The sequence below is a fragment of the Lepisosteus platostomus genome, chromosome 9 (assembly GCF_059453375.1).
Source record: "Lepisosteus platostomus isolate fLepPlt1 chromosome 9, fLepPlt1.hap1, whole genome shotgun sequence".
Classification (NCBI taxonomy): domain Eukaryota; kingdom Metazoa; phylum Chordata; class Actinopteri; order Semionotiformes; family Lepisosteidae; genus Lepisosteus; species Lepisosteus platostomus.
In genome coordinates this window covers 28,964,247-28,991,323 of record NC_142619.1, presented here as the reverse complement: position 1 = coordinate 28,991,323, position 27,077 = coordinate 28,964,247, and the positions used below count along the sequence as shown (strand labels likewise).

The window sequence follows — 27,077 nt, the reverse complement described above, 5'->3', positions numbered from 1 at the left end:
ACAAACATCTGGATGAGATCCTTGGATCAATTAACTATTGATCAAGAGGCTAGACTCGCCAAAAGGCCTCCTATCGTTTGCAACCTTGTTCTTGTATTGAGTACAATCCTATACTTAAAATCGGTGTCTCGGAATTAAATCCAAAGGCAAAGCTCCAATGGATTTAGCTATAAGTCATCAGTCATTTTTGTTATTTGTAGGTGATGAAAGATATGGATATCTGGTGTTGTCACTAGTTATTTTCTCATGTGGCAAAATGTTTCAGAAATACATAATTCAAATCACATTGCCTGGCAAACTCGTCTACAATATTTAATAATTGAAGGGGATGACTAACTGTGCATCATAAAGTGAATTATTAATTCACCTCACCAAATGACTTATTTTGGGAAAAGCTGACCTTTTTTGAGGGTTAATCTGAAATTCCCAGTGGGAGGTTGAAAAGACAGGCTCAGCAGGAGGTAACCTGCCCCCCCCCCCCCCCAGTTCAATTTAACAGCACCTCATTACTGCTGACAAGAACATTCACAGCTAGCTGAACATTGCCACAGTCTCGGCTTCATCTCAAAGATAAAACCTAATTTTCATCCGCCAGAGCTGTGGGTTTTATGAAGTCTTCTATTGAGAACAACAAAAAATCTTTCCTGACAACGGAGGAATATCAACATGATGGTTGCAGCTCTGTGAAAGAAAACAGGTTTAAGCACATGTGAGAAACATTTAATTAATCAATTAGTACATATTAATGAACTACTACATTTAAGTATGTGTTATGGCTATGATTTGTGTATCTTTAACCATTTCAGTGTACTTCATAAATAACACCAAAGTTGCACCTGCTGTTTAGAAAGTGCTTCTTGTACTTTATTTCTACTTAATGCACTCTTCACAGAGTAAAACCTACTCTGCCCTAAACTGTAAGCTAGGAATAGTGGGTACTAGTTCAAAACCTGGGTAAGTCACTGCTGTTATATCTTTGAACGAGGTGCTTGCTTCAATAATATGCTCTCCTGTGTAAATAGAAACAAATATGAATAATAATTTTCAAAAAGAAATTATTTTTTTTAACTTTCCTTTCCTTCCCATACATCTTTAGGTGGGTAGGTTGTATATCTATCATTTTACTTTCCCTTGCCTACTTCAGCATCATTTTTTGCCACCTTGAATTAAATTGTTTTTTCATGAACTTGGTATTTCTTATGGACTGAAGTGAAGAAAGACTGTTTGTTCTATCAATCATTTTGTTGTGTATCAATCTCAACAAGAGCAACAAAGCCTAAGAAAATTAATAAATAACTCAGAGAAGTACCTGCAGACATATTACAAAGATGTAGTCATTTATTAATTGCTTTGCAATCCTCCACTGTTTATACATTAACAAATAAATCACCATAGTAATGAGATGGCATTCTTGAGAAAATAGGATTCTTCCCTGAATGTAAATTTCAGAGCAGACTGCAAAGTAGTAAACGAAACCTGTTGGCTGGCAGCACACATCTGTCTTTTTCAGTATTATTTGAACTTGACTGAGGTAGAAGTGGAAATATTTCTCAGTAAGGTTCTAAAAACAAGGACGGTTATTCAGCAACATAAGAAGAAGGAAAACAGCAGCTGTTTCCAATGTTTTTACATGAATACTTGCAGCAAATCATTTGTAATCTTCAGGCTAACTGATGCTCATTTCTACAAATTCAGTGATCAAACTGCAGGCCAGGACCTGGTTTGCTGTTTTGAATAGCAATAAAGGGACCGTTTGGAAAAAGGATTAGCTTCTGATCCTTTCTAAGACTTGTTTTCAGTGACCCAGGGCTTGTTAGTTCACATCCCTGTTGACTTTCAGGTAAGATTGTCCTTTTTTGTTCTTCCTCTTTATGTATTTTTATTGTTTTCAACCGGTTTATTTTTTTCAACAGAATGTTCACTAGGAATAAGGACCCCCAAGAATTCAGTGTACTGAATTTAGTCAAAAGTTCGCTCGGCTGAGGGCTAACCACTTGGCCATGTGACGAAGAGGCTAGGGCCCCCATGCAGAGTAAGGAGTAACCAAGGGGTAGCTGGAGATGGGGTGGATCAAGACTGAAAGACATATGCAAGGGAGAGAAAGGAATAACGTATAGTATTTATAATGTTCTGGGTGAGGTAATGACATCAGGAGTGATTGTGAATTACTGACAGCTGAGTCAGACCTCGGCAGTTGTCATTCCTCCCAAAAAATTTTGTTATAAAATCCATTTAATGTGCACACTGTATATGCAGGGAGGATTTCTGTAGTCTAGTGGACCTCATCAAGGACAGTGTACATTGGTTTCTCAGGAACATTGCCGTTTGCAATTTTTAGTATTTCATGTTCTTCCCTGACAGTGGGGTTTTTTTTAGCTTGAGAACCTCATTACTAAGACTGACACTACATTGATGAATAACTAATTGATGATAAATCTTTCTGACGGTTGATGGTATAGAGGCGTTTTGCTTTTGCAGCATACTTAGAACACTCTTTTATGATTTTAGGAGCTGTGAATATCAGAGTACTTGGTTTTTCATCAAAACTGAACCAGAAACCACTATGGATGAGAATAAAGACAGGTTGGTTTACTACAATGCTACCCCAAGGGGCAGATCTTTGATAAAAAATTACCTTTCTTCCTTTTGAATCTTTTTAACATTTATATACTGTAACAAATTATCATTCCTGTAAAACATCAACAAATAGTCAAAAAAGAAAAAATGTTGAGAGGACAAAATCTACACTTTGTATTTGTGCAAAACTAAAAACAAAAGACAACTCAGTGCTTCTGAAAAGGATAAAAGTTCAGTTAAGCACATAAATTGTTAATCTTTTCCAATAAGTTATAAATCTTAAATTATACGGTATACAACGTTATATGCTGCTCAAACTCCCCCTTCAAATAGATTTTTTTACTGTGACAAAAGAAGGAAACCAGTGATGATATAGACAATAATGACACTGAAGACCAATCTTTCAAAGACTGTCTGCAAGATCTACAGTTATAAATCTTAAATTATACGGTATATAACGTTATATGCTGCTCAAACTGCCCCTTCAAATAGATTTTTTTACTGTGACAAAAGAAGGAAACCAGTGATGATATAGACAATAATGACACTGTCAGACCTCTTGGGAAAAACTAAGGTTGCTGCTGGAAGAGATGTTAGTGGGGCCAGCAGGGGGCGCTCACCCTGTGGTCCATGTGCGTCCTAATGCCCCAGTATAGTGACGGGGACATTATACTGTAAACAGGCGCCGTCCTTCGGATGAGACATAAAACCGAGGTCCTGACTCTCTGTGGTCATTTAAAATCCTAGGGCGTTTCTCGAAAAGAGTAGGGGTGTAACCCCGGTGTCCTGGCCAAATTTCCCATTGGCCCTTACCAATCATGGCCTCCCAATAATCCCCATCTATGAATTGGCTTCATTACTCTGCTCTCCTCCCCACTGATAGCTGATGTGTGGTGAGCGTTCTGGCGCACTATGGCTGCCGTCGTATCATCCAGGTGGATGCTGCACATTGGTGGTGGTTGATTGTCGCTGTTCAAAAGGCAAAGGCTAAACTTCACACTTTACAATATCTACAAAAGGTGCTGTAACCTTTTTTTTACAAATGTTTTTTTTTTTTCATCCGCAGGAGAAGCCCCTTCTATATCAAGGAAAAAAACATGGAGCTTCTCCACGGCAGGACGGCGAATTCCTTTGAGCACTGTTACAGAAAGAAGAGAGTGAAATCTCCCCTCAGAGACACCTCACCTGTGCCCTCTCATTACTCTGAACCTGTTTTTCTGAGATCCTACAAGGTAAACGCAACAGCGCATTTCAGAATACTTGAGAGTGTTGATTTAATTTCATGTACGGATCACATTTTTCCCCAGACATAGCCAATTTCTCTCTCCCCAAATGCTCATTGGGATTGAACTGTAATAATTTGTTTAATGAGCGCACTTCACAGTAACTGTCGATATTTCCTCTTTGCAAAAAAGACATACTGTAGTACCGAAAACGTTTCGCTATTGCTTACAGTACATGGAAAACGTGCCGTAACTAACAGCCTGGTTATGGTCTCGGTTTAAAAGGGTTATTATAATTAAATAATTTGGTACTGTGGTGTGTATATTAGAAATCATATTAGAGTTAATGTATCCCACATTTAGGTATATATACGATTTTATTAACGTTCTATGTACTTATGAACAGCCTGGTTTTCAATAGGAGCGAGATTTTGTAGACAGGATTAAAATAATAAAATCACCTTTTTTTCAATATTTTAAAATGTTCTAAAAACGATGATCAATGCATTTTGTAGAAATTATCTGAAAACTCATAATTCGTTGACGCAAATCGGGTTTTAGAAATCGTATTTAGACTTCCTTCTTTTCTCCATTGAGATTCGGCTTGTCTAAGTCTGTATGTAGAGCTGCACAATAATGTTTGTATTTATCAGTTCAGGATGCGCGCCTATAGAGCTTGCCTTCTAGTCAGAAACGAGTGCAGTAAAATGTACGAATATATAATTAAACAGCAAATGATGATGTATGTTCATGGAGACTATGTAACATAATGTGCGTTTAACTATATTGTGCTTGTTTTTTTATTAACCAACCAAAGGACACTACGACATTGCAGAAAAACAAGAGCACATTTTTTCTGACGTTGTAGTTACTTCATAATTATTCATTATGCCAGCCAAATTACATGAACAGCTGTTTTTAAATTAAGCAGACAACAATGGCAACTGGTGATAAAAGCACTTGTATACCTAAGTGCAACTTTTAATCAAGTGCTCTTTTGGTTAAGCATTTGAATGTTTTCTGAATAAAGCAACGTTTCGTTCCGATTAATCTTAAACCAGGATAAACCAGGATTTACACTTTTAAACAAAACGTCGAGTTCGCATTGGACTATTATAAAGGCATGCTTGAACTTATATTAGTGTATACAGTGCCCTTCGAAGTATGCCCCAGAGACGTGGTGTATAAAGTCCAAATCGTTATGGTTCTTGCTGTCTGCGTGAACATAAAACGAAAATGCCCCCAAATAAGCGCTTTAATTCTCTAAAAAAGAAAACAGTCCTGTGAAGTCCTTCACAAAACAACCTGGGAAAACATACACAGATAGCTTTGAGACCACCTCTCCCTTCCTGTCATCTAGGGCGCGATGAAGGCCACACCCCAGCTCTGTGTTGTCCGAGACGGTGAGGATGATGATGACGTAATGAGCCTGAAGAGCGTACAGAGTATGGGGAGCACTTTGGGGTTCACAGCCATGGTCAAGAGATACAGAGGCTTAACCAGAAGACAGGCTGCTAAACACAGGCTCCCCTCTGTTTCCGTGGAAGAAGACCTTCAAAGGTATGGCAACCTTGTCTTTCAGATTAATTTAGAAATCTGATATCTGATTTATGTGATATCAGAAGAGGTTGTAACGTGCATCTCAAATGTCCTCAAGCTTACATCCACTTTTTAAACATTTTATATTTTGAGTATGAAATGTCAAATAGTGGGTAAATAATTGTCTAATTAGAAATGCTTGCTTGTGCTTTTGCAAAGGTGATATGTGCAAGCATAGACATCACACAGATTTGCCAGTTTTAATCATGTTCGAATTACATCATGGCTCGGAGAAAGAGAAAGAAACTGCATTCTGGGAATATGGTTGGCAGTACAATGTAATATGACCATCACTAGACAGCTCCTGTGCTGCTAACAGCCTCTTGACTATGATTACCAGAGATCAATTTCCCACATACAGTATTACAATACAACAAACGGAACTTCAAATCTGAAGGGACCACCAGAAAGATTGCACACAGCAATCAGAGGAGACCCATAAACCTAATAAAAGATCACAGTTTGTTTCATTGTGCAGAAAAGTACAATACATGTATCAAGGCACTAGATTTTCCAAGCATTTCAGTAACCGAGGGAAGGCACTGGGCAGCAGTGACCAAACCAAAAAAATTCGAAATTAAAAAGAAACCTTCAACCACATTTTGATTGGAACACCAACTTACTGTGTTGTGCTTTTGCATGTTTTTGCATCTTAAACCTGGAATGTTTCTTAATATCTTCAAGCTTTTATTGCTGTTTTTTTCAGGAGCTGTTTAGTGGTTACCGGTGCTAGCTGCCCAAGATACTGCACACTTCCACCCATTTCTAAAACCTCGCTAGCCCAGAGGCAAGGACAAGAATATTCCCCCTCTAGAGGCGGCATCAGGTACTACAATATACTGTCTGCGTGCCTATCATACTGTATCTCTCCATATTCGTTCAGATAACAGCCAATGAAGTTTTGTCAGCAATGATTAGCTAGAATTTCCATCTCTAGATCCATTATCAATATGTTGCATGGACTGGTGAGAGTCATTGCAGCTCGAAGCCTGCCCTGAAAGCACAGGTTTCAAGGTGGGGGTCAGAGGATGATGGTATCAGAAAGTCTTCCTACCAGGACACTAGAATCTGATAGGCTAACATATAATTGTTATTAGACAGAAAGTCCAGCTCTATTGCAAAACCATTACCTTAAGGCCACAGACATCGTAGTTCATGAGAAGATAAGAAAAGTTACAAACAGAAGGAGGCCATTGGGCTCATATGTCCTGTTTGGTACTTTGTAGTTAGTGGATAATGGGAACTTACCCTACCATTTCTCGAAAGAAACTGAGGCAGCATAGTTGAGTAGCTTATTCCTGACCCCCACAGCCCTTTTCGTGAAGGACTGCCTCCAGTTTTAAATGCGCTTCAGCATAGTTTTCATTCGTGTTGTATGGTGTGTGTTTCACTACTGATTAGGAAGGAGTCATTTGCCTTTAAGGATCTTGATTACTGGAGATAGACCACCCTGTAGCCTTCTTTGTTCCAGATTGAAAAGTTTTAATTATGTTAATTTCTAGTTTAGGATATTCCTCTAAGCCTGGTATACGTGTTGCACTTCTGTGGACAGATTCTAGAGCAGCAATATCTATTTAGTAATGTGGTAACTAAAATTGCACACAATATTGTGAATGAGGCCTTAATAGTAAATTGTACAATTTTAACATAAAATTCCTTGACTTAAAATATATACTTTTAGGTATAATAGATATTACCCTTTCAATTTCATTCCCACATGAACTAGAAGATGTAACTGATGTGTCGACGTAAGTACTTTTTCATGGTTAGCTTCTTTAAGATCTGTGTTTCCCATTCGTTAATTAGTTTGTCTTTACAGCCCGCATATAATATTCTGCATTTGTCTTAAACAACACCTGCTATGTGTTTGCCCAATCTTGAAAACAGTCTTAAGCTTTTTGAATTTCCTTTAAAATTAGTACACTATTTGCTGATCCTCCTATTTTGATAGAATCTGCCAAAAGTAGTTGGTAGTTGACTGACTATACTAGGATCTATATTCCATTCATCCATTTTCTAACCACTTCCTCTAATTCAGGGTCTCAGGGATGCTTGAGCCTATCCTGGCAGGACAGGGTATACATTGGACAGGATGCCACTCCATTGCAGAGCACACGCAGACACTGTCGCAGACATACACACACACTCACAGCAGGGCCAGTTTTCCCAGTAGCTAATTTCAGCTAGCTAGACCAGTATGTCTTTCAACTGTGGTAGGAAACCAGAACGCCAGACAAAAGCCCATGCAAACAAAGGGTGAACAGACAACCTCCACACAGAGGAGTGAGAGGCCCAGTGTTGTGGTACTGCAATGCTAACCAATGTGCAACCATGCCACCCCAGGAACTATATTATTGATAGAAATTTCAAAGATTAGTAATCATAGAACAGATCCCTGTATCCCTTATTACATCACCTCATTTAATGCATTCCTCCTTAATGTTATGGTGCAATTACTCCCATCAATTACTTTTTTCTGAAAAAAAAAACAAACAAACAAGACAGGATAGAGAGCATGTGACAATCCTCTATTTTTAAAAAAACCTCTGCAGGTCAGGCAAATACAATTTATTTTAAAACAAACCGTAATGTGCATTGTTCTTTTAGTGGTAGCATGAGTGAAATCATTTTTGTTTCACTTATGTCTGATTAAGTTAGTGATTTGCTCTTTTATGTCTTTAAAAATTGATAGTTTACTTAAATCCATTTGCTAAGCTTTTAAACCCTTTAAGGCAATTTTAAACATTATTCATAGAACTTCATGATGGCAGTTTTATTTTGTTTACTTAACACAACTATATGTTAGGAGGCTTGCACATTAAATTAAGAAAAAAGTAGTCAATATCTCCCTCCAATGTGTGCTGCCTAATTTTCTGCTTATTTATGATTCAAAGCCTTATCATTCTCACTCTGGAACAGCAGAATGCATTTTCAGTAGCTGTAATTTATCTAGTTTTATGTGAGTGCTTGAAAGGGGAGGGAATTATTATCTGTTGCTGGAAGCATGTGCAGGACAAATCTGGGAACGATAATACTTAAAGTGAGATGAATGCTAACAGTATTAATAATAAAGCTGGAAATGTATAGCAGGAAGGATGCCTACTCTAGAAGGATAGAATAAACAGCTAAATGAAATATTGGGAACGATGTGAAAGTCAAGGTTAATTTGATGTCGGATGCATACCAGACGTGTAATCAAAGACTTTAATTGCATGAAATTAAAAATGTAATAGAAGCTTTTGACAGAAGGATATTGACACACACCTCTCAATTTTTAATGTCTGAATGAATTAAAAACAGATGTTGCAATTAAAAGGATTGATATTTATCTCTACTGGTTTTTCCATTGGGTGGCACTGGACAAGATTTGATTTACAAGGTTGATGGAACAGTCTTCTTGGATGCTGGTGTGAAAAGCATATTATATTTTGGGTTTCTGGGATTCACCTGAGTGGCTTTTATATCTGACAAGTCATAGTTTGCTACCCTGTTTTAAATGTTATACCAACTGTGTCAAAGAGTGCAGCAGAAATCCAGTGATTGCTATTAGACATCATCTATCTGATGTAATAGTACTTGCTCCTGAGTGGTTCACCCAGAAAAACTGCTTGCATGAGAGATGGTTGAGCTCTATGTTCCAGGCAGTGCGGGTCAAACCTGGATGATGTCACTAGCTGACTGTGACTGGGATTTGCCAAGAGGCAACATGTGATTAAATGACTGCCGCTGAGGGAAGGATGGGGATTGGTCAGCCAGGGCTTTTCCCTCTCCTGGCGACCTTTGGCGCTGTTTTTGAGGGACGTGCCCCTCTTCCTGTGCTGGGATGCATCACCTGTGACTCAGAGAGGGTGGGTCAAAGTGCATTTCCTTGATGCCCCCCCCCCATGTGAGACTATAGAGTTCGCATCCATGCATCAAAATGTGATGAATATACTGTACAAGTGGCAATTTCAAACTGGGTGGGTTTGGGTGGGATAAAATGCCATAATGAACAAAAATGGTGCGCCTTTTTATAGGTTATTTCTCTTTTTGTTTACTTTTGTAAATGTGTTCTAAGTATTTTGTCCAATTCTTTTTAACATTTTAAAGGCCTGATATAGAGCAAATCCATCACCCTGAAGGGGCTGCGACTGAAAAGGTAGAGGACCAGCTACCTGTCAATCGAGACGAACAGTGTGGTGAGGGATCAGGCAGCAGGAATGGGAGAGGAGAAACTCTGCACCCAGTTCCCCAGGCTAGGATCACCTTTCAAAGCCCGGTGGTACAAGGTGTCTTCCCTGACACTCCTGCTGGTAGTCGAGAGGAAGGAAAGGCCGATGAAGTGAAAATGCTTCGGCACACAAAATTCACCACGTCCACCATAACCTCTTCCAGCCTCAGCTCTCCCAGCAGCCGGGTCGCCAACAAATCTGGGGGAAGTTCAACAGGTAGGTACTGTGCAAAGCCGTCCAAAGAAAATAATCCTGCATATCCAGTTAACAGTGCAAAGCTGCAGCCCGGCCAGGGAAACAAGCTGTCAGATAGTGTTCTGGAGAAAAGTGAAATCCTGATGATAGAGCTGGGAATTACTTTTCCAAAAATAGAAAGCAATTTAAGATGCCGCAATCAGAAACACCCTATGAAGTCTGCGCTGAAGAAATCGTTTGACTGGAAGGCCTATTCTCGGAAGATAAGGTGCAGTGAAGCCAGGGAGCAGGATGGCGGCATAGCAGAGACCTTATCAGCGGACAATTTCCACAGAGACCGTGGCTCTCTACAGACTGCGGCCTCGTGTGCCCGTGGCTTAAAGAATACCTGCACTGCTTCCTGCAGAGAGCAAGAACTCGGACTGCTTTTCCAGAAAAGCTGTCCGTTACCACAGACGAATAACCTCCTGGAGCCATTCTCTGGATTTCGGCAGTACTTGCAGCGGCAGCTTCTCCGTTCGCCAGAGGTGTATGGAACTGGCCAGGCCCCAGCAGGGAGAGCGGACGTGGCAGCTGGCCTGCCTGGCCCTGGTGACGTACCCATCCAGAGCTATCGGAGCACTGCTGAGACACAGCTGCTTCAGCCATCACCCGCCCTAGACCTGCTGACTTCCCGGAGCCCTCTGTCCCAGTCACAGCGCACAGTGGAGCTCTCCAGTTCCCATGGAGGGATGCTGCCCAAAATCACGATGACCTGCCCCACACCCTCTCCCAAACCCCCTTTACAAAGATAGTCTGGACCTCTCTTGTTCAACCATAGTGAAAAAGAATGGAATTGAATAACAATCTTTTGTTATTTCCACTATGGAATTCAATAACTCATGCAAAATCACTCCCTGAGGGGTTAAATGCACCAAAAAAAAACCAACAACAAAATCCAAGAACTGTGCCTGATCTCTCTGGCTGGCGGTGGCTTTGTCACTCAGGTCAGTGCAATGATATTTTTTGTCTGTCTCAGCTGCCATATTATTTTGGCTGTGTGTCGATTCAGACAGGCTTTGCTTTCTCTATTATAGCAAAGGTGAACTGGGGTAAATGCACAAACAAAGCATATACAAAATTTGTATCCCAGTGAATGTGAAAGGGATCAAAGAGTAATTATATATCACTGTGAGTTTACGCCTTCTGGATATGCAAAGATGTACTGCAGAAGCCGCACAGTAAGAAACAGTTCTTACAGTGTGTTTATGTAATGTTAACCTACCTCTCCCTTCACATTTGCTACAAAGGAAAGTGACTGCGTGACTTTATAGGAATTTACTGTGGTATACAAAAAATATTACATTATGCAAATATGTAAAAAAAGCCCAAATGTACAGTAAAAGAGCGTACAAACTAGAAAAAAAATTGAATGTATAAATAATAGAAGCATGGAAAAATCACAGGAAAAATGATTATACTATTCAGAGTTACATTGAGAAATTTATATAAGGGTTGTTATCAGAGTTCAGTGCCAGACTGAGTACCTCATCCACGAATCACACTAATAGGATTGATCCCTCAGGACAACAAAAGGTGCAGTTTCAAAGGATAGGCGGGGCCTAGAGGTTACATTTGAATGAAAAGGTCAATTATAACCACCAAAAGAGCTTTTACAAATATCAGAAGGGTCTATTATATGTGCTGACTCATTTTAATCTGTCACACCTTCCCCCAGAGGTCTGGTTTTGAAAACAGCTTTTCTAATAAGGGCAACACTAGTTTTGACTAGTCTAAGTTTTCCTTCACTGAGGTTTTTTTAGAAGCGGTTCTGGTGATGAAGCAGAGAACCAAACCCATGCTCTTCTAAACTCAGTATACTGTATAGGGAGATAAAGAGTCTAGATTGACAGCACCTGTGAAATTTTGTTTTTGTATAGCACAGCCTTTCTCACTATGCGACTTCAATTCTGCGTTAATCTTTATCACTCCTGCTTCTGCTTCATAGCATAGCGCATGTAATAATATACAATGCTTCTTCTGCTAAAAAACTATAGGAACGTTAAGGAGCTTATTCTCTGAGTACACTGCTCTATATTGTTTCTTTAGTGCATTAATGTAGAATGAAGGCAAAGTCACTTTTCTCATATAAGTGTGTTGGACAAAGCATTTCCCTCAACTTATTCCTTTGATATACTGACTGTTTGTAAGGGCAGTGAAAAAACTATGTTTCTGTTAAAGTAATGTGGATGTTACCTGCAGTTATGCATGTACTTATAAAAAGTAAAAAGTAGAAATGATGTATTCAGTAAGATAAAGAGGCTGTCTGAAAAAGGTAGATGATGAAGTAACACTTTTGTTTATTTTCACTTGACATATGCACCATTTTGGAGCATTAAAATATATGGATTTTCCAATTTCCTATTCCATGATCTATTACTATCAATACTATTTATTAACATTTTAAAGGTAGAAACATTTTGCATTCCCTAAATATGAAAGTATGGAATAAATAATCGGCATTTGAAATAATTCAATAATTGGCTTAAGGCATTCAAAGAAATGCTGCAGATTAACATCCCAAATACTTATTTTATGTGCTATGTTTACTGATTGATTTCTGACAAAGGTTGTAGAAACCAGCTTCTTTTGTACAAGTAAAAATATATACTCAACAAGTAACTTAACCAGTGCTCACTATCCATAAACTGAACAGCAATAAACATAGGATTTGTGAATGCATGTTCACCTGAGGGGATTTGGTGTCTGACATTTCCCACAGTTGTGGCATAATGTCTTTCAAACCAGGCGTCAGTCAGACAGTGTGCTATCAGGTGTCAGCCTCACAGTGGACAAGAACAACCATAGTTCTGCATGCTTACACATTGTCAGGCACTCATATACTGTATGCCTGTGTTTTTCGGAGGTTAGCTACAGCCTCATGACAAATCTAAAGCTCCTTGTATGGAGTCTTTGTTCAAGATGGTCATCCTGAAGATTTATGTTCCCAGTACATCACCTTCTCTCAACTAACCGATCAAGTGGCAGTGTTGACTTTCAAATACACAGAGTGTTCAGTGTTCAGTGGGGACACTCACCTTTTCATGCAATGTTTTGCCATCTCCACATTAATGCACCTGAATAGGTTGTTAGACTTTCAGCAACATTCCAAACACACACAAAATGTACAGAATTTCTCCAGTTTATTGAAGACCTCAATGCTGGTGATTTCAAGCAAAGTTCAATAAAAGCAATTTATATCAAAAGTGCTGCTGTCATTTTTTATGTGAAAATTAATTGAAATTTAAGCCCCGTGTTTATTTTATACCTTTTCTTATCAGTCAAGCGTAACATTCTTATTATTTTAATATATGTTTCTATCTGAGTATGTGGTAACATTACTTTCATATTTTTTTTCTGTTTATTGAACTTAATGGAAATGACATGGGCAATTTTTCCATTTCTTCAATTTAATGTATTGCTTCTATGTAGTACAACACATTTGTGAATGCTAGATTGATATATTAACATAGAAAAGAACATTTCAATTTTGTTGAATGTGGCAAGGTTACTTAGAAGTAGCTAATTCAACTACAGTGGTGTGAAAAAGTGTTTGCCCCCTTCCTGATTTCTTATTTTTTTGCATGTTTGTCACACTGAAATGTTTCAGATCATCAAACAAATTGAAAAATTAGACAAAGATAACACAGGTAAACACAAAATGCAGTTTTTAAATGAAGGTTTTTATTATTAAGGGAAAAAAAAACCAAACCTACATGGCCCTGTATGAAAAAGTGATTGCCCCCTAAACCTAATAACTGGTTGGGCCACCCTTAGCAGCAACAACTGCAATCAAGCGTTTGCAATTACTGGCAATGAGGTTTTTACAGCGCTGTAGAGGAATTTTGGCCCACTCATCTTTGTAGAATTGTTGTAATTCAGCCACATTGGAGGGTTTTCGAGCCTTAACCGCTTTTTTAAGGTCACGCCACAACATCTCAATCGGATTCAGGTCAGGACTTTGACTAGGCCACTCCAAAGTCTTAATTTTGTTTTTCTTAAGCCATTCAGAGGTGGACTTGCTGGTGTGTTTTGGATCATTGTCCTGCTCCAGAACCCAAGTGCGCTTCAGCTTGAGGTCACGAACAGATGGCCGGACATTCTCCTTCAGGATTTTTTGGTAGACAGCAGAATTCATGGTTCTATTTACCACGGCAAGTCTTCCAGGTCCTGAAGCAGCAAAACAGCCCCAGACCATCACACTACCACCACCATATTTTACTGTTGGTATGATGTTCCTTTTCTGAAATGCTGTGTTACTTTTACGCCAGATGTAATGGGACACACACCTTCCAAAAAGATCAACTATTGTCTCGTCAGTCCACAGAGTATTTTCCCAAAAGTCTTGGGGATCATCAAGATGTTTTCTGGCAAAACTGAGACGAGCCTTTATGTTCTTTTTGCTCAGCAGTGGTTTTTGTCTTGGAACTCTGCCATGCAGGCCATTTTTGCCCAGTCTCTTTCTTATGGTGGAGTCATGAACACTGACCTTAACTGAGGCAAGTGAAGCCTGCAGTTCTTTGGATGTTGTTGTGGGTTTTTTTCTGACCTCTTGGATGAGTCGTCGCTGCGCTCTTGGGGTAATTTTGGTCGGCCGGTGGTTCGCTGGAGTCCCAAAGCTTTAGAAATGGCTTTATAACCTTTTCCAGACTGATAAATCTCAATTACTCTGTTTCTCATTTGTTCCTGAATTTCTTTGGATCGCAGCATGACGTCTAGCTTTTGAGGATCTTTTGGTCTACTTCACTTTGTCAGGCAGGTCCTATTAAAGTGATTTCTTGATTGAGAACAGGTGTGGCAGTAATCAGGCCTGGGTGTGGCTAGAGAAATTGAACTCAGCTTTCCAAAGATGTGATAAACCACAGTTGATTTATGTTTTAACAGGGGGGGCAATCACTTTTTCACACAGGGCCATGTAGGTTTGGATTTTTTTTCCCTTGATAATAAAAACCTTCATTTAAAAACTGCATTTTGTGTTTACTTGTGTTATCTTTGTCTAATATTTCAATTTGTTTGATGATCTGAAACATTTCAGTGTGACAAACATGCAAAAAAATAAGAAATCAGGAAGGGGGCAAACACTTTTTCACACCACTGTATATCTTGGTCTTTACATAATGGATAAAGTATTCAAGAACTTACTATCCCAACATAAACATATTTCTTATTCCATCAGTTACACATATTTCTGTTCTAACACATATCATAAGTTTGGCAAGCACCTTAGATTATCTTCCGTATTCAACTGACATCTGGATATGAACACAGATACAGAATCATCTAGATGTATTCCTATCCCTGCCAAAACAGAAACAATAAACATCAAATAACAGATATATTTACAGATTGGAAATTGTTTCTTGTTTATTTTCAAAAAAATGTTAGACAGCAATCTTAACTTATCTTATCTTTGTACAGTGCAAAGTCATATTTGTCATATACTGTACATGTAAATGTATTTTAAATCCAGAAAACACAGAAGTCACATTTATTCCTTCCCCCGTAGGAATAATGTAAATCTTCCTCTGGCAGGGCTTACACAGAATAGACACCTCCTCTATTGTGCTCTACAAAACACCCAATATTCACTAGTGAAGTTGAGTTCAGGACAGTTTAGCTGTCTCAGAATTGGAAGGCAGAAAGTACTATTCAGATAAGGTCACCTGGGCAGCATAAGAAGACACAAATAACTTTTTATAGTGAAAACTCTCTGACGATCCTGTGCATTTCTAAATGGGTGTAAACTGTCAAAATTGCCTTTCCCTTTCAAAAACTGTGTTCCACAGATGTACTGTATGTGAGGGGTACTAATAGAAACATATTTGATAGTGTTGCACACTTACAGATTTTTTTCCGTTACTAAAGAATAGCACGAGGTCGGAAACACAGTGATCTAAAATGATTGCCCAGTTATATTCAGCACTGATGGCCTGTTGTTTTTGTGCACTTAGTAAGAGTTTACAGACAGGATTTCTTTCAAGCACATAGTTTTTTACTCTCTGAGAAGTTCATTAGTCATTACTGGCAGTCTGATACCCTGTACACTCTCAGAATTCCCCCCTCCTGTGTGGCAACATTTCAGACATTCCTTTTAGAATTACTGCCTGCTGAACTGTGGACATTGGACTGGCTTCAGCTACTACACAGGGGCGAATGTGGAGGGAATGAACTTATACTGGTCCAGGCATTTAAAATTCACCTGCATCTGCCTTTTTTCTAAAAGAAAATATAAATGAGAACTAATTAAGGTGCACTACTATGTCTCAGCTATATCCAACTATATTCAGGTATCACCTTAGGTAGGTCCTTTTTCAGGCCATAAAGGCCCCTGGGGGAATGGGGGGCAAGGGCCACCATTTTTCTTGGCCATCCGACACAGGAAGTGGAGGTGATATAGCTATAACCTTACAGGTGATAAAAATATTTGTCAGGAACTGTACCCCATTCTCATAAGTGAGATTAGTTTCAGTTATGGGAACTTAACCTAGATGAGCTATTAGAAAGGGTGTTTTATCACTTAGCAAAAATATTTTCGCTTTATTAGGTATCCAAGCAAATATTTTGGTCTTAAAGTATGGAAAAGTGATGTGTATAATTGCTGAGAAAAAGTTTCGATTCTTTACGTTGCATTCAGGGTTTTTAAAAGGGACAAAAATAACTGGAAATCACGTTAGCATATTTTTGTATGGCCCGATAACCCCTTTTTTTGGGTCAAAATAAAAAATTCTATCCCCTGCTGCTTGGTTTTATAGAAATCTGGCCGAGAGCTTTTTAAATAAAAACTTGTAATAAAGTATTATGGCCACAAGATGGAGTATTTAGCCACATTAAAGCAAAACTTAATGTGCCAATCGCTTTATTTGTATTTGTACAGCCTTCAGAATCAGATGTACGCTCTTTCACGAAATAAAACAATTCACTTACAAATTGTTAAATGTGTCAACCAGAAACTTAATAATACTTAAATACAACTCAAGCTTGACTTGTTTGCTCCGGACCAGAGAGACGAAATTCCAGTTCACACCGCAATTGTAGGGCCGTTTTACTTTGGGGGAGATATTTAGATTCCATAGTTAAGTCCTGCACCTAACCAGGCAACTCACACAATTCAAGCACTTCTCCACGTGAAGGTACTTTTACTGCAAATATATGCACAATGGCAAGTTAGTGTTTTTAAAGGTATTGCAGTATATATATATATTTCTCAGGTTCATTAACTGTCTCTCGTGATGTTGTTCTGAACAAAACTAATAAACCCCAAAGCAAATGTGATCTTTTGCGTTTTCGAGATGCTGCTGCCGTTAAAATATGGAGCAATCACAAAAATTCAGCCTTCTGTGAAAAGCCAAGACAATAGCAAACCCCAATTCCTCCTTAACATGGAAAAAATACGTTGTTCAAAGATATAGTCGTATTAGCATGTAACAATGAACAAAAATAACAAACATGCAGCTTATTATACGTATTATCTGTATCTAATTGTCTGCAGGTTAGTATGCTACCACATTATTTTTAATACTGTACGAGTTTGTAAAAAAATATTAAAGGAAAAAATTATTAAAGGTTTATGGTGCTAGATAAATAAATATTTTTGTGTTTGAACACCAGGAATCAATGTGTGAGACTGTATTCATTTGTGCATGAACATATGACTCTTGGAACAACTGCGACCCAGCGATCCCATGTCCCTTATTACTGTAAATGCGTTGCGCTTTGTGAGCTCTCTTTAAAAGCCTCAGCATTTTATTTGACATCTTAAAACTGTCAAGTGATCATAAATACTGACCGATCTCTCAGCGAGCCGAGAGTATTAAAAGACCTCCTGCTTAGTATGTGGAAAAACTATCTAATTGTGGAAACAAAGTTAAACCCTCCGGTCGGGTTCTTGGAGGTCCAATAGTCCTGAAAAATGTCTCACATTTACCAACACGGCTCATATTGCTTTGTCGCTTCTGTCAGATAGAAACATCAGTAAGAAGAACCGATTATAAATAAAGTGATTCCTCAGAGTTTCATGTAGGTTAAACTGAAGTCCGCAGGAGGGAGACTGACACCTACTTCTGTGCCAAAATCCAACGAATTTATACCATCGAAGTACAGTGACCCCAAAACAGGATTAAAAGCAATGGGTGTGATTGGAAGGGTATTGAACACAATAAAAAAATAATAACCCTCATTAATTTGTTCATTGTTTTTTATATTTATACAGACAAGTGTATCTCATTTATTCCATACTAAATTTGCAAAAGCTAGTTAGCGAAATGCTATGATGCTGAATAGGGTATTGGGCAACTGTCAGAGTTGGTGTGCAAAAGGATAAGAACTTGACAAAGGGTTGTGGGGGTGTCGGAGCCTAATCCGGCAAGCAAGGGCAGGATACATCCTGAATGGAATGCCAGCCAATCGCGAGGCACAGAAAAACAAGCACACACTCACGCCAGGGCCGGTTTTCCCAGAAGCCATTTAACCCACCTGTATGTCTTTGGACTTTGGGAGGAAACTGGAGCACCCAGAGGGATAACAAATAGCCTGTTAGAGTAGGCTGCTAGAGCAATAGGATCCTATGCAGGACTCTGGAGTGGAGAAAGCACTGAGCAGAATCGCAAGGCAAAAACGTAAACCAGGAGGCAGGTGAGTAAGTCGGTACACAGGGTGGCGAACAGGAGGCAACAATCCAAATCACTAGGCAAAAATCCAATCCGGGAAGCAGGCGAGACGGTCGAAACACGGAGGCGTAAACGGAGAAGCAGCAATCCAAATCACAAGACGAAAGAGTAAACGAAAGACAGACTAGGAATTCGAAAACCTGAGACAAACCAGAAGTAAACCGCGCACTAGGGAGCTCTAGGAGAATCCGCAATAGTGAGCGGGGAAGTGAGGAAGAAGGAGAACTAAAATAGAGACGGAAGAGAAGGTGATTGGCGTTACTTGCGGCGTGAGCTTGTCTTACCGGGTGTGTGCGTGGGAATGCGAGAAGGGAGAGCGGCACGAGTGAAATGCGTAACAGTACCCCCCCCCACAGGGTCGGCTCCTGACGACCGGATAACCGGCGCGGGATGGGTGTGAAGGAAATCTCGAATAAGGTTTCGGTCCAGGATATCCACTTCAGAAACCCAGGAACGTTCCTCTGGGCCATAACCCTCCCAGTCAATCAAAAACTGGCGGATCCCTCTACGCCATCGGGTGTCCAAAATCTTATTCACCGTATAGGTGGGAACTCCATCCATCAGTCGGGGAGGAGGTGGGCGAGGTTGCCGAGCAGAGAGTGGGGATCTGTGGTAGGGCTTCAAGAGGGAAACATGGAAGGTGGGGTGAATCCTGAGGGTGGGGGGGAGGGCGAGGCGGTAAGAAACAGGGGTAACACGGGATAGAATTCTGAAGGGGCCAATGAAGCGAGGACCCAGCTTGCGGGAAGGTTGCTGGAGTGGAATATTCTTGGACGACAACCAGACGAATTGGCCTCGACGTAGACGGGGAAAGGGACGTCGCCGTCTATCAGCAGAAAGTTTCTGTCTCCTAAAGGTCTTGAGCAGAGCAGTCCTGGCCTTTTTCCAGAGTTCCGGGAGGGAAGAAAAATATGCCCGAACAGCGGGGACATCAGAATCGGGAATAGTGTCGGGGAAGAGCGATGGTTGATAGCCCAGTGAACAGAGGAACGGAGACATATTCGTGGAGGAGGTATAGAGAGAATTATGGGCATATTCAGCCCAGGGGAGGAGGGAAGCCCAGTTATCGTGGGCGGCAGAGACATAGGACCTGAGGTAAGTCAGCAGGTCCTGGTTAATCCTCTCCGCCTGACCATTGGCTTCGGGGTGGTAACCAGAAGTGAGGGAGGAGGATGCCCCTAAGGTCTGACAGAAAGCCTTCCAAAACTTAGATATAAACTGCGGGCCCCTGTCAGAAACAATATCCTTGGGAATGCCATGGAGGCGGAAAACATGTTGGACAAAAAGGTCCGCCATTTCCCGCGCTGATGGGAGGGCTGGAAGAGGAACAAAATGCGCAGCTTTAGAGAAACGGTCGATGACCACCATGATAGTCGTTTTACCGTGGCTGTTCGGGAGATCTGTCAGGAAGTCGACCGAGAGATGAGACCAAGGCCTTGAAGGAATAGGAAGAGGTTGTAATAGACCCGCCTTCTTCTGTCGAGGGGTCTTGCTCCTAGCACAGGTGGGACAGGCTCGTACGTATTCTGTTACGTCAGATCTAAGAGAAGGCCACCAGAAGTCCCTGGAAATGAATTCGATGGTACGACGAGTGCCAGAGTGAGCAGCGAAGCGGGAGTCATGGCCCCATTGAAGAACTGCGGAGCGCACTGCATCAGGAACAAAGAGGCGGTCAGGGGGGCACTGGGGAGGGACAGTGAGGTTCTGGAGAGCCCGTCTCACTTTGTCTTCGATGTCCCAACGTACAGCTGCGAGAAACCTGTCAGGCGGCACAATAGGCGCTGGCGGGTCTTCGGAGTCCAAGGGGTCGTGAATGCGGGACAGGGCATCAGCTTTGATATTCTTGGAGCCAGGAGTATAGGTAATGAAAAAACGAAATCTGGAGAAGAACAGGGACCACCTAGCCTGGCGGGGGTTGAGGCGTTTAGCAGATTGCAAGTAGGCCAAGTTCTTGTGGTCAGTGAGGATAGTAAAGGGATGGATGGCCCCTTCCAGCCAGTGTCTCCACTCCTCCAAGGCAAGCTTGATGGCCAAAAGTTCCCTGTTCCCAACATCATAATTCATCTCGGCAGGGGATAGGCGTCTTGAAAAAAAAGCGCACGGATGTAGCGTGCCCTTAGGACCATGGCGTTGAGATAAAATGGCGCCGACCCCAAGAGCGGAGGCATCGACCTCGAGCACAAACGGAAGAGAGGGATCGGGGTGACGGAGAACTGGGGCTGAGGAAAAGTTCTGCTTGAGACGACGAAAGGCCCGATCAGCCTCTGGGGTCCACCTTCCCTGTCCAGGGCCTTTACGAGTAAGGGAGGTGATGGGTGCTACAACAGAACTAAAGTTTCGGATGAAACGGCGATAAAAGTTGGCAAAGCCTAGGAAACGCTGCACTTGTTTCAGGTTCTTGGGTGTGGGCCAGTCCAAGACAGAAGAGACCTTAGCAGGGTCCATCTCGACGCCCAGAGAGGAAATTATGTATCCTAGAAAGTGGATCCTGGACGCATGGAAAGTACACTTCTCCAACTTGGCATAGAGACGGTTGTTGATGAGTCGGGTGAGTACTTCGCGGACATGAAGGACATGATCATCCATGTTGGGAGAAAAAATTAAAATATCATCGAGGTAAACCAAAACATACTTCTGAATGATGTCCCTAAAAATGTCGTTCATAAAACCCTGGAATACAGCAGGAGCATTAGCCAGGCCGAAGGGCATGACCTGATATTCATAATGACCCAGAGTAGTAATGAAGGCAGTCTTCCACTCGTCACCTTCACGGATGCGAATGAGGTTGTAGGCACCCCGTAGGTCAAGTTTGGTGAAGACGGAGGCTCCCTGAAGAGATTCCAGTGCAGAGTTAATGAGTGGAAGGGGATACCGGTTCTTGATGGTGATCTCATTAAGACCTCTATAATCGATGCAGGGCCGCAGGGATCCGTCCTTCTTCTCGACAAAAAAGAAACCTGCACAGGCCGGAGAAGTAGACGGGCGAATGAAACCAGATTCCAAGGAATCACGGATGTAGGACTCCAGGGCGTCAGATTCATTAATCGACAAAGGGTAGATACGTCCTCTCGGAGGGAGGGTTCCCGGCAGTAGGTCAATGGCGCAATCGGAGGAACGGTGTGGCGGCAAGGAGAGCGCTCTTTGCTTGCTGAAGGCGAGGTGCAGGTCCGAATATACAGAAGGGATTCCGCTGGTGTCCTCCTGGGCGAGGTGCACAGAGGAGCATCTGAGAGGCAACTGCAGACAGCGATGATGACAATTGGGTCCCCAGGCGAGTAGTTCACTGTTGGACCAGTGAAAATGGGGGTTGTGCATCTTCAGCCAAGGGTATCCGAGAACCAGGGGGTGGGAGGGAGAGTGGAGGAGTAGGAACTGGATGCTCTCAGAGTGGAGGGCACCAATGCGGAGAGTGAGGGGAATAGTTTGCCATTCCACAAGAGTGAGAGGGGATCCGTCCAGGGTGAGAAGGCGAATAGGGGGAGAAACAGGGACGCGAGGAATATTCCAAGTGGTGGCGAGTCCGGAGTCTAGGAAGTTTTCTTCTGCGCCTGAATCAACAAAAGCCAGAAGAGATTCTTTGAAACCATCCCCAGAAACCAGAGCAGGCAAAAAGAGGCCAGAAGGGGCAGCAGGAGAAAGAATACCGACCTTGACAGAGGGCAGGGAAGTGCGGGGGGGGGCAGAGAGGGCATGAAGCTCGGAGATGGTCAGCAGCCCCGCAATAAAGGCAACAACCCTGGGAGAAACGGCGGCGTCGCTCCTCAGAAGACAGCCTGGAGAAGGTGGTCAGGCGGGGGGTGGCAGGAGGGGGAGGGAGCCGGGCACGTTGTTCTTGGAGCCTGATGTCAATTTCAGCCAGACGGGAGATGAGGTGCTGTAAGGAGGGAAAGTCCAATGGAAGATATGTGAGGTGGTCCTGTAAAGCAGAAGACAAGCCCTGGCAGAACTGGTGAATAAGAGCCTCTTCATTCCAGGGAACTTGGGAGGCCAGGAGGCGGAATTCCGTGGCATATTCTTGGAACGAACGGGAACCCTGAGTGAGAGAGGTGAGACGGGAGATGGCAATGTGGTGGGAGTGGAGCTGACCAAAAATGGACTGCATGGCAGCAGCGAACTGGTTGACATCAGCAGTCACGGGGAGATTCTGAGCAAGGAGGGAGGTAGCCCAGTCCAGGGCGCGACCGGAGAGGTGGGAGACCAAGAAGGCAATCTTCTCTCTGTCGGTGGGAAAACAGTCTGGCCGAAGGTGGAAGGCCATCCAGCACTGGGTTAAAAAGCTCTGGAGCTTTGCTGGGTCACCCTCAAATTTCTCCGGGGTGGGAGGGGGCAAGGGGCAAGCAGCAGCAGCCACCAGGGGTGGGACAGGCACAGGTGCCACTGGAGGGGGTGGCGGCCGGGTGGTGTGGTCCACTAGGCGTTGAACAGCAGAAGTCAGTTGCAGAAGGGCGTGGGACTGCTGTTGCAAAAAGGTGGCAGTGGAGTTCTGGTCCGCTGGATCCATGTCGGCTCACTATTCTGTTAGAGTAGGCTGCTAGAGCAATAGGATCCTATGCAGGACTCTGGAGTGGAGAAAGCACTGAGCAGAATCGCAAGGCAAAAACGTAAACCAGGAGGCAGGTGAGTAAGTCGGTACACAGGGTGGCGAACAGGAGGCAACAATCCAAATCACTAGGCAAAAATCCAATCCGGGAAGCAGGCGAGACGGTCGAAACACGGAGGCGTAAACGGAGAAGCAGCAATCCAAATCACAAGACGAAAGAGTAAACGAAAGACAGACTAGGAATTCGAAAACCTGAGACAAACCAGAAGTAAACCGCGCACTAGGGAGCTCTAGGAGAATCCGCAATAGTGAGCGGGGAAGTGAGGAAGAAGGAGAACTAAAATAGAGACGGAAGAGAAGGTGATTGGCGTTACTTGCGGCGTGAGCTTGTCTTACCGGGTGTGTGCGTGGGAATGCGAGAAGGGAGAGCGGCACGAGTGAAATGCGTAACATAGCCTCCACGCAGACACTGTAGCACCCCAGGAATGGAGCCCAGGTCTCCAGCACTGCACGGCAGCAGTGCTTTTAAAATCGTCCATCCATTTTCTAATTGCTCTTTCAATGTAGGGCTGTAGAGTAAACAACCGGCACAAGGCACTCTCACTCCCAGACACTTGTAAAAAACTATTAATAATGCCTTACACTTATATAACACTTTTCTGGACACTCCACTGAAAGCCTTTTATAGGTAATAGGGACTCTCTTCCACCACCACCAATGTGTAGCCCTTACCTGGATGATGCAACAGCAACATATTTTATATGTGCACCAGTACGCTCACCACACACCGGCTATCAGTGGGCAGGAGAACAGTGTGGTGAAGCCAGTTCATAGATGGGGGTTATTAGGAGGCCGTGACTGGTAAAAAGATAAGGATACCAGTGTTAACACCCCTACTATTACTGAGAAACACCTTGATTTAATGCCACATCCAAAGGACAGCGCCTCTTTTACATTTTAGTGTCCCCGTCACCAGTGAACTGGGCATTAGGATCTATAACGGGAGATGGTCCAGGCTCACATGAAGCGTAGTTCTGGACCCTATGCAGACGGTATAATCCGGAAGCAAGTGGAAAAGGACAACGGGGAGGAGATGATGAGGATCGGGGGGGGGGGTTGACAGACAGGGGGGCGTGACGATGGTGAGGAGTCCAAGGAGTCCAGGGGAGACATCCAGGGCGAAGTCCAAAAGTCCAAAACCGGGTTATCCAATAGAGACAGGACAAAACAGAGTTAAAAGCCGGAATGGGATCCTGCACAGGGACGGGAATAAAAACGGGATGACGAGGCCAGGCACTCTGAGCCCCGCACTCAGCTGGGTCAGGATAACGATAGGAGACCTATGCTCTCAAGCCGTGGACGTAAGGCGACTTGGTGGTAGGCGGGCCTCCGGGCGTCATGACGATCATGACAGGATCCACAGAGAGCATAGAGTGAGCCCCCCCTACTCCTCCCACTAACACCTCTTCCAGCAGCAACCTTACCAGCCAGGCTCACACCTGCTCAGCTTCAGTGGGTTGCCAGTTATGAGCTGTAGGGTGATATATCTGCTAACCTGTTGATATTATGTTGTTTGTGGACAGTCTTCTCCTCTGTCATTAGTACAGCCTCAATTTCTAATCTAACATTTTAGATTCACTCTACTGGTAGATACCCATTTGTTTTTTTTAACAATTTTTACATAGCTTTTTGGTGAGTGAGGTTTTCTGTTAGGTTCCATTATTAGAGAATGGGAAAAACCAAGACAAGTTTCAGTGGTCAGAAAAATCACCATTGCATTGTAACATTTGGTTAATGATGCGTTGGAAAATGTTTTCTAAAAATATAGCCTCTGAATATTACAGTGTTAGCAGGGTTAGATGGTAATCCTATGTTTAATGCCACTGGCTTGTGAAAGCTGGGTGTCCTTCACTGTGTGAGTGTCTGCCTGTTCACAATGGCCCTGTGTCCCTTGGTCCAAGTCCTAGTTTTTACCGTGACTTCCCACATATCAGGATGGCTGCCAGGGAATGTGGCTTTAAAAAGGATTCACTGCTATGTGGAAACGAGCCAGGTAAGCCCTGTAAACTGGAATCTCCCTACAGCTAAAACCGGACCACTGAGCCTGCACTGTGCCACAGAGACAAAAGGAGATGTCTAGAGCTTGTTACCTCAGTAACCAGAGTTATGATTGGTTCCCCGTAAAAAGGACCAAAATTTCCCATTTAATGTAGATGCAAAATTGGCTTTTTCATATCTCTGCTTGTGCCAACAACAACTTTTAAAAATTCTCTCTATCTCTCTTGCAGGAATAAATTCTGCTAAATAATAATCCTGGTTTATTGATATTAACAACCGTGCATCAAATGTGAGAACATATGAGGTATAAATGTCTTGAGAGATCTATAAAGACTATAAAGGACACCCTTCGGTCAGTTGTGGATTTCTGGTGAACCATTGATATTTAATAACATTTTCTTCTGACACCTTGGCTTGATGTGGGCAGGCTAACGTCAAGTGAAACATCTCTAGACGATTCTTATGCTGCCATTTGCACAGTAGGTGGTTGTCTCACCAAATCAGAGGCTGATGAACATACAGTATAATAAATACAAAACATGTTTGTATTTACATAGCTTTTGACTCATGTTAGAGGTTGAAAGTCTTTTTGTTTGCTTTGTTTGGGGGCAGCCTAGAGGCCCACAACACTTTTTAAAGTCCACTGATGTAAAATTAAGTTCAGGAAGAAAAACTTGACCTCTCTTCTTTTATAAGTGAGTTAATTATGCTAACAGATCACTGAGAGAGAGTCAGGCCAGAGTCTATGAGTTCACAGCAACAGATCGTTTGCATTCAGAGGCCCAGCTCTCCATATGCGGACCCCTGGCATTCTTTAATTTCTGAACTAGTTTGCCCAGAATGTCAAGAGGTCAAAAGCCTTGTTGTGAGCAGATACTTGACTTTAAACTTGTAAATCCACATCCAGAATTCAGATGGATCTACAAAGCATGACTTCCACTAAGAAGGGCAATGTGAGTTTCAGTGCAAAGCTTTTTACTCTTTGGTCAGATTTAAATGTGCAGAATTAAAAACATAAAGTCCCCCCCAGATACTGTCAAAAATATGGAGCCAGAAATTATGTTAATTTGCTCTAATCAACATTTTGAGGATGCAGAAATTCCAAATGTGAACTGCATGAGCTACAGAGTGTGAACTACGGCAGCATGATGAAGAGTGGTGATCTCTACTCTCTTTTTAGGCTGCAAAATAATGCATCTTGTCCAAAGCAGCACTGCATATTTTAAATACTTTATTTTAGCATTTGAATTATATTTTTCATTTGCAGATATAAATTGCAGTTATTTTTCATTTGCTTCTGTGTAACTTTCAGAAGCTGGTGCTCTGTGATAAACTGGTATCTCTGAGACATGAAGAAGTACATTTTGAATATATGCTCTCAGGGAGTATGATGTGAATTCGGAAAAACAATCGCCATCATTCATAGCAAGTGAGTCTGAACAAAGGACATCGTTCAAAAACTGTAATTGCTCGAGATTATTCTGGCATCTGCTCTCAGCATTGTAGGAGCTGAGAGCAGTATGTATTTCAGTAAAAATGCAATTTTAAGGTGCTTTGTGCCATCGGATCATCTGATAAGCAATGTCGGCTTGGCAAATGCAAGAGGTCAACGGGTTAAACTGTATGCTTGTAGCAAATGGCCCTTGATTGAGCCTCCAGCCTCAGTCCACAGCTGATAATTATGCCTTGAATCTGGCTTGGTAAACAACTACTTAACAGAGCGCCCATAAAGATGGACTAAAGAATAGAGTCCTTTGTCGTGGGTAAGAAAATGACACAAACAGCACTTTGACTTCTAAATGAGGCATATACAGCATGTATACTGGCTCAAAAAATAACTGCTTTTTGTGCACAGACACTGTATGTTGCCAAAACACAAACACAGCTTTACTCTTCATTCATTCCAAAAAAGCAGTATTGTGGTAAAGTAAAGGTTCAGAATTATACATTATCCTTGTGACAATAAACC

General features: G+C 42.1%; 1 protein-coding gene across 2 annotated transcripts; it reads left to right on the top strand.

Annotated features, from left to right (window-relative positions):
- The first annotated feature begins 528 nt into the window (after nucleotides 1-528).
- On the top strand, nucleotides 529-14,808 carry LOC148654731 (uncharacterized). Of its 2 annotated transcripts, none has more exons than XM_088644617.1 (6): nucleotides 529-709; nucleotides 2,509-2,583; nucleotides 3,644-3,809; nucleotides 5,161-5,360; nucleotides 6,106-6,225; nucleotides 9,489-14,808. In XM_088644617.1, the coding sequence occupies exons 1-6, from the start codon at nucleotides 609-611 to the stop codon at nucleotides 10,597-10,599; spliced, it is 1,773 nt and encodes a 590-aa protein (XP_088500743.1). In that variant the 5' UTR covers nucleotides 529-608; the 3' UTR covers nucleotides 10,600-14,808. The 2 variants fall into 2 exon arrangements, with proteins under 2 accessions (XP_088500743.1, XP_088500744.1); XM_088644618.1 differs by lacking the exon at nucleotides 529-709 and adding an exon at nucleotides 724-1,840.
- Nucleotides 14,809-27,077: the final 12,269 nt, after the last annotated feature.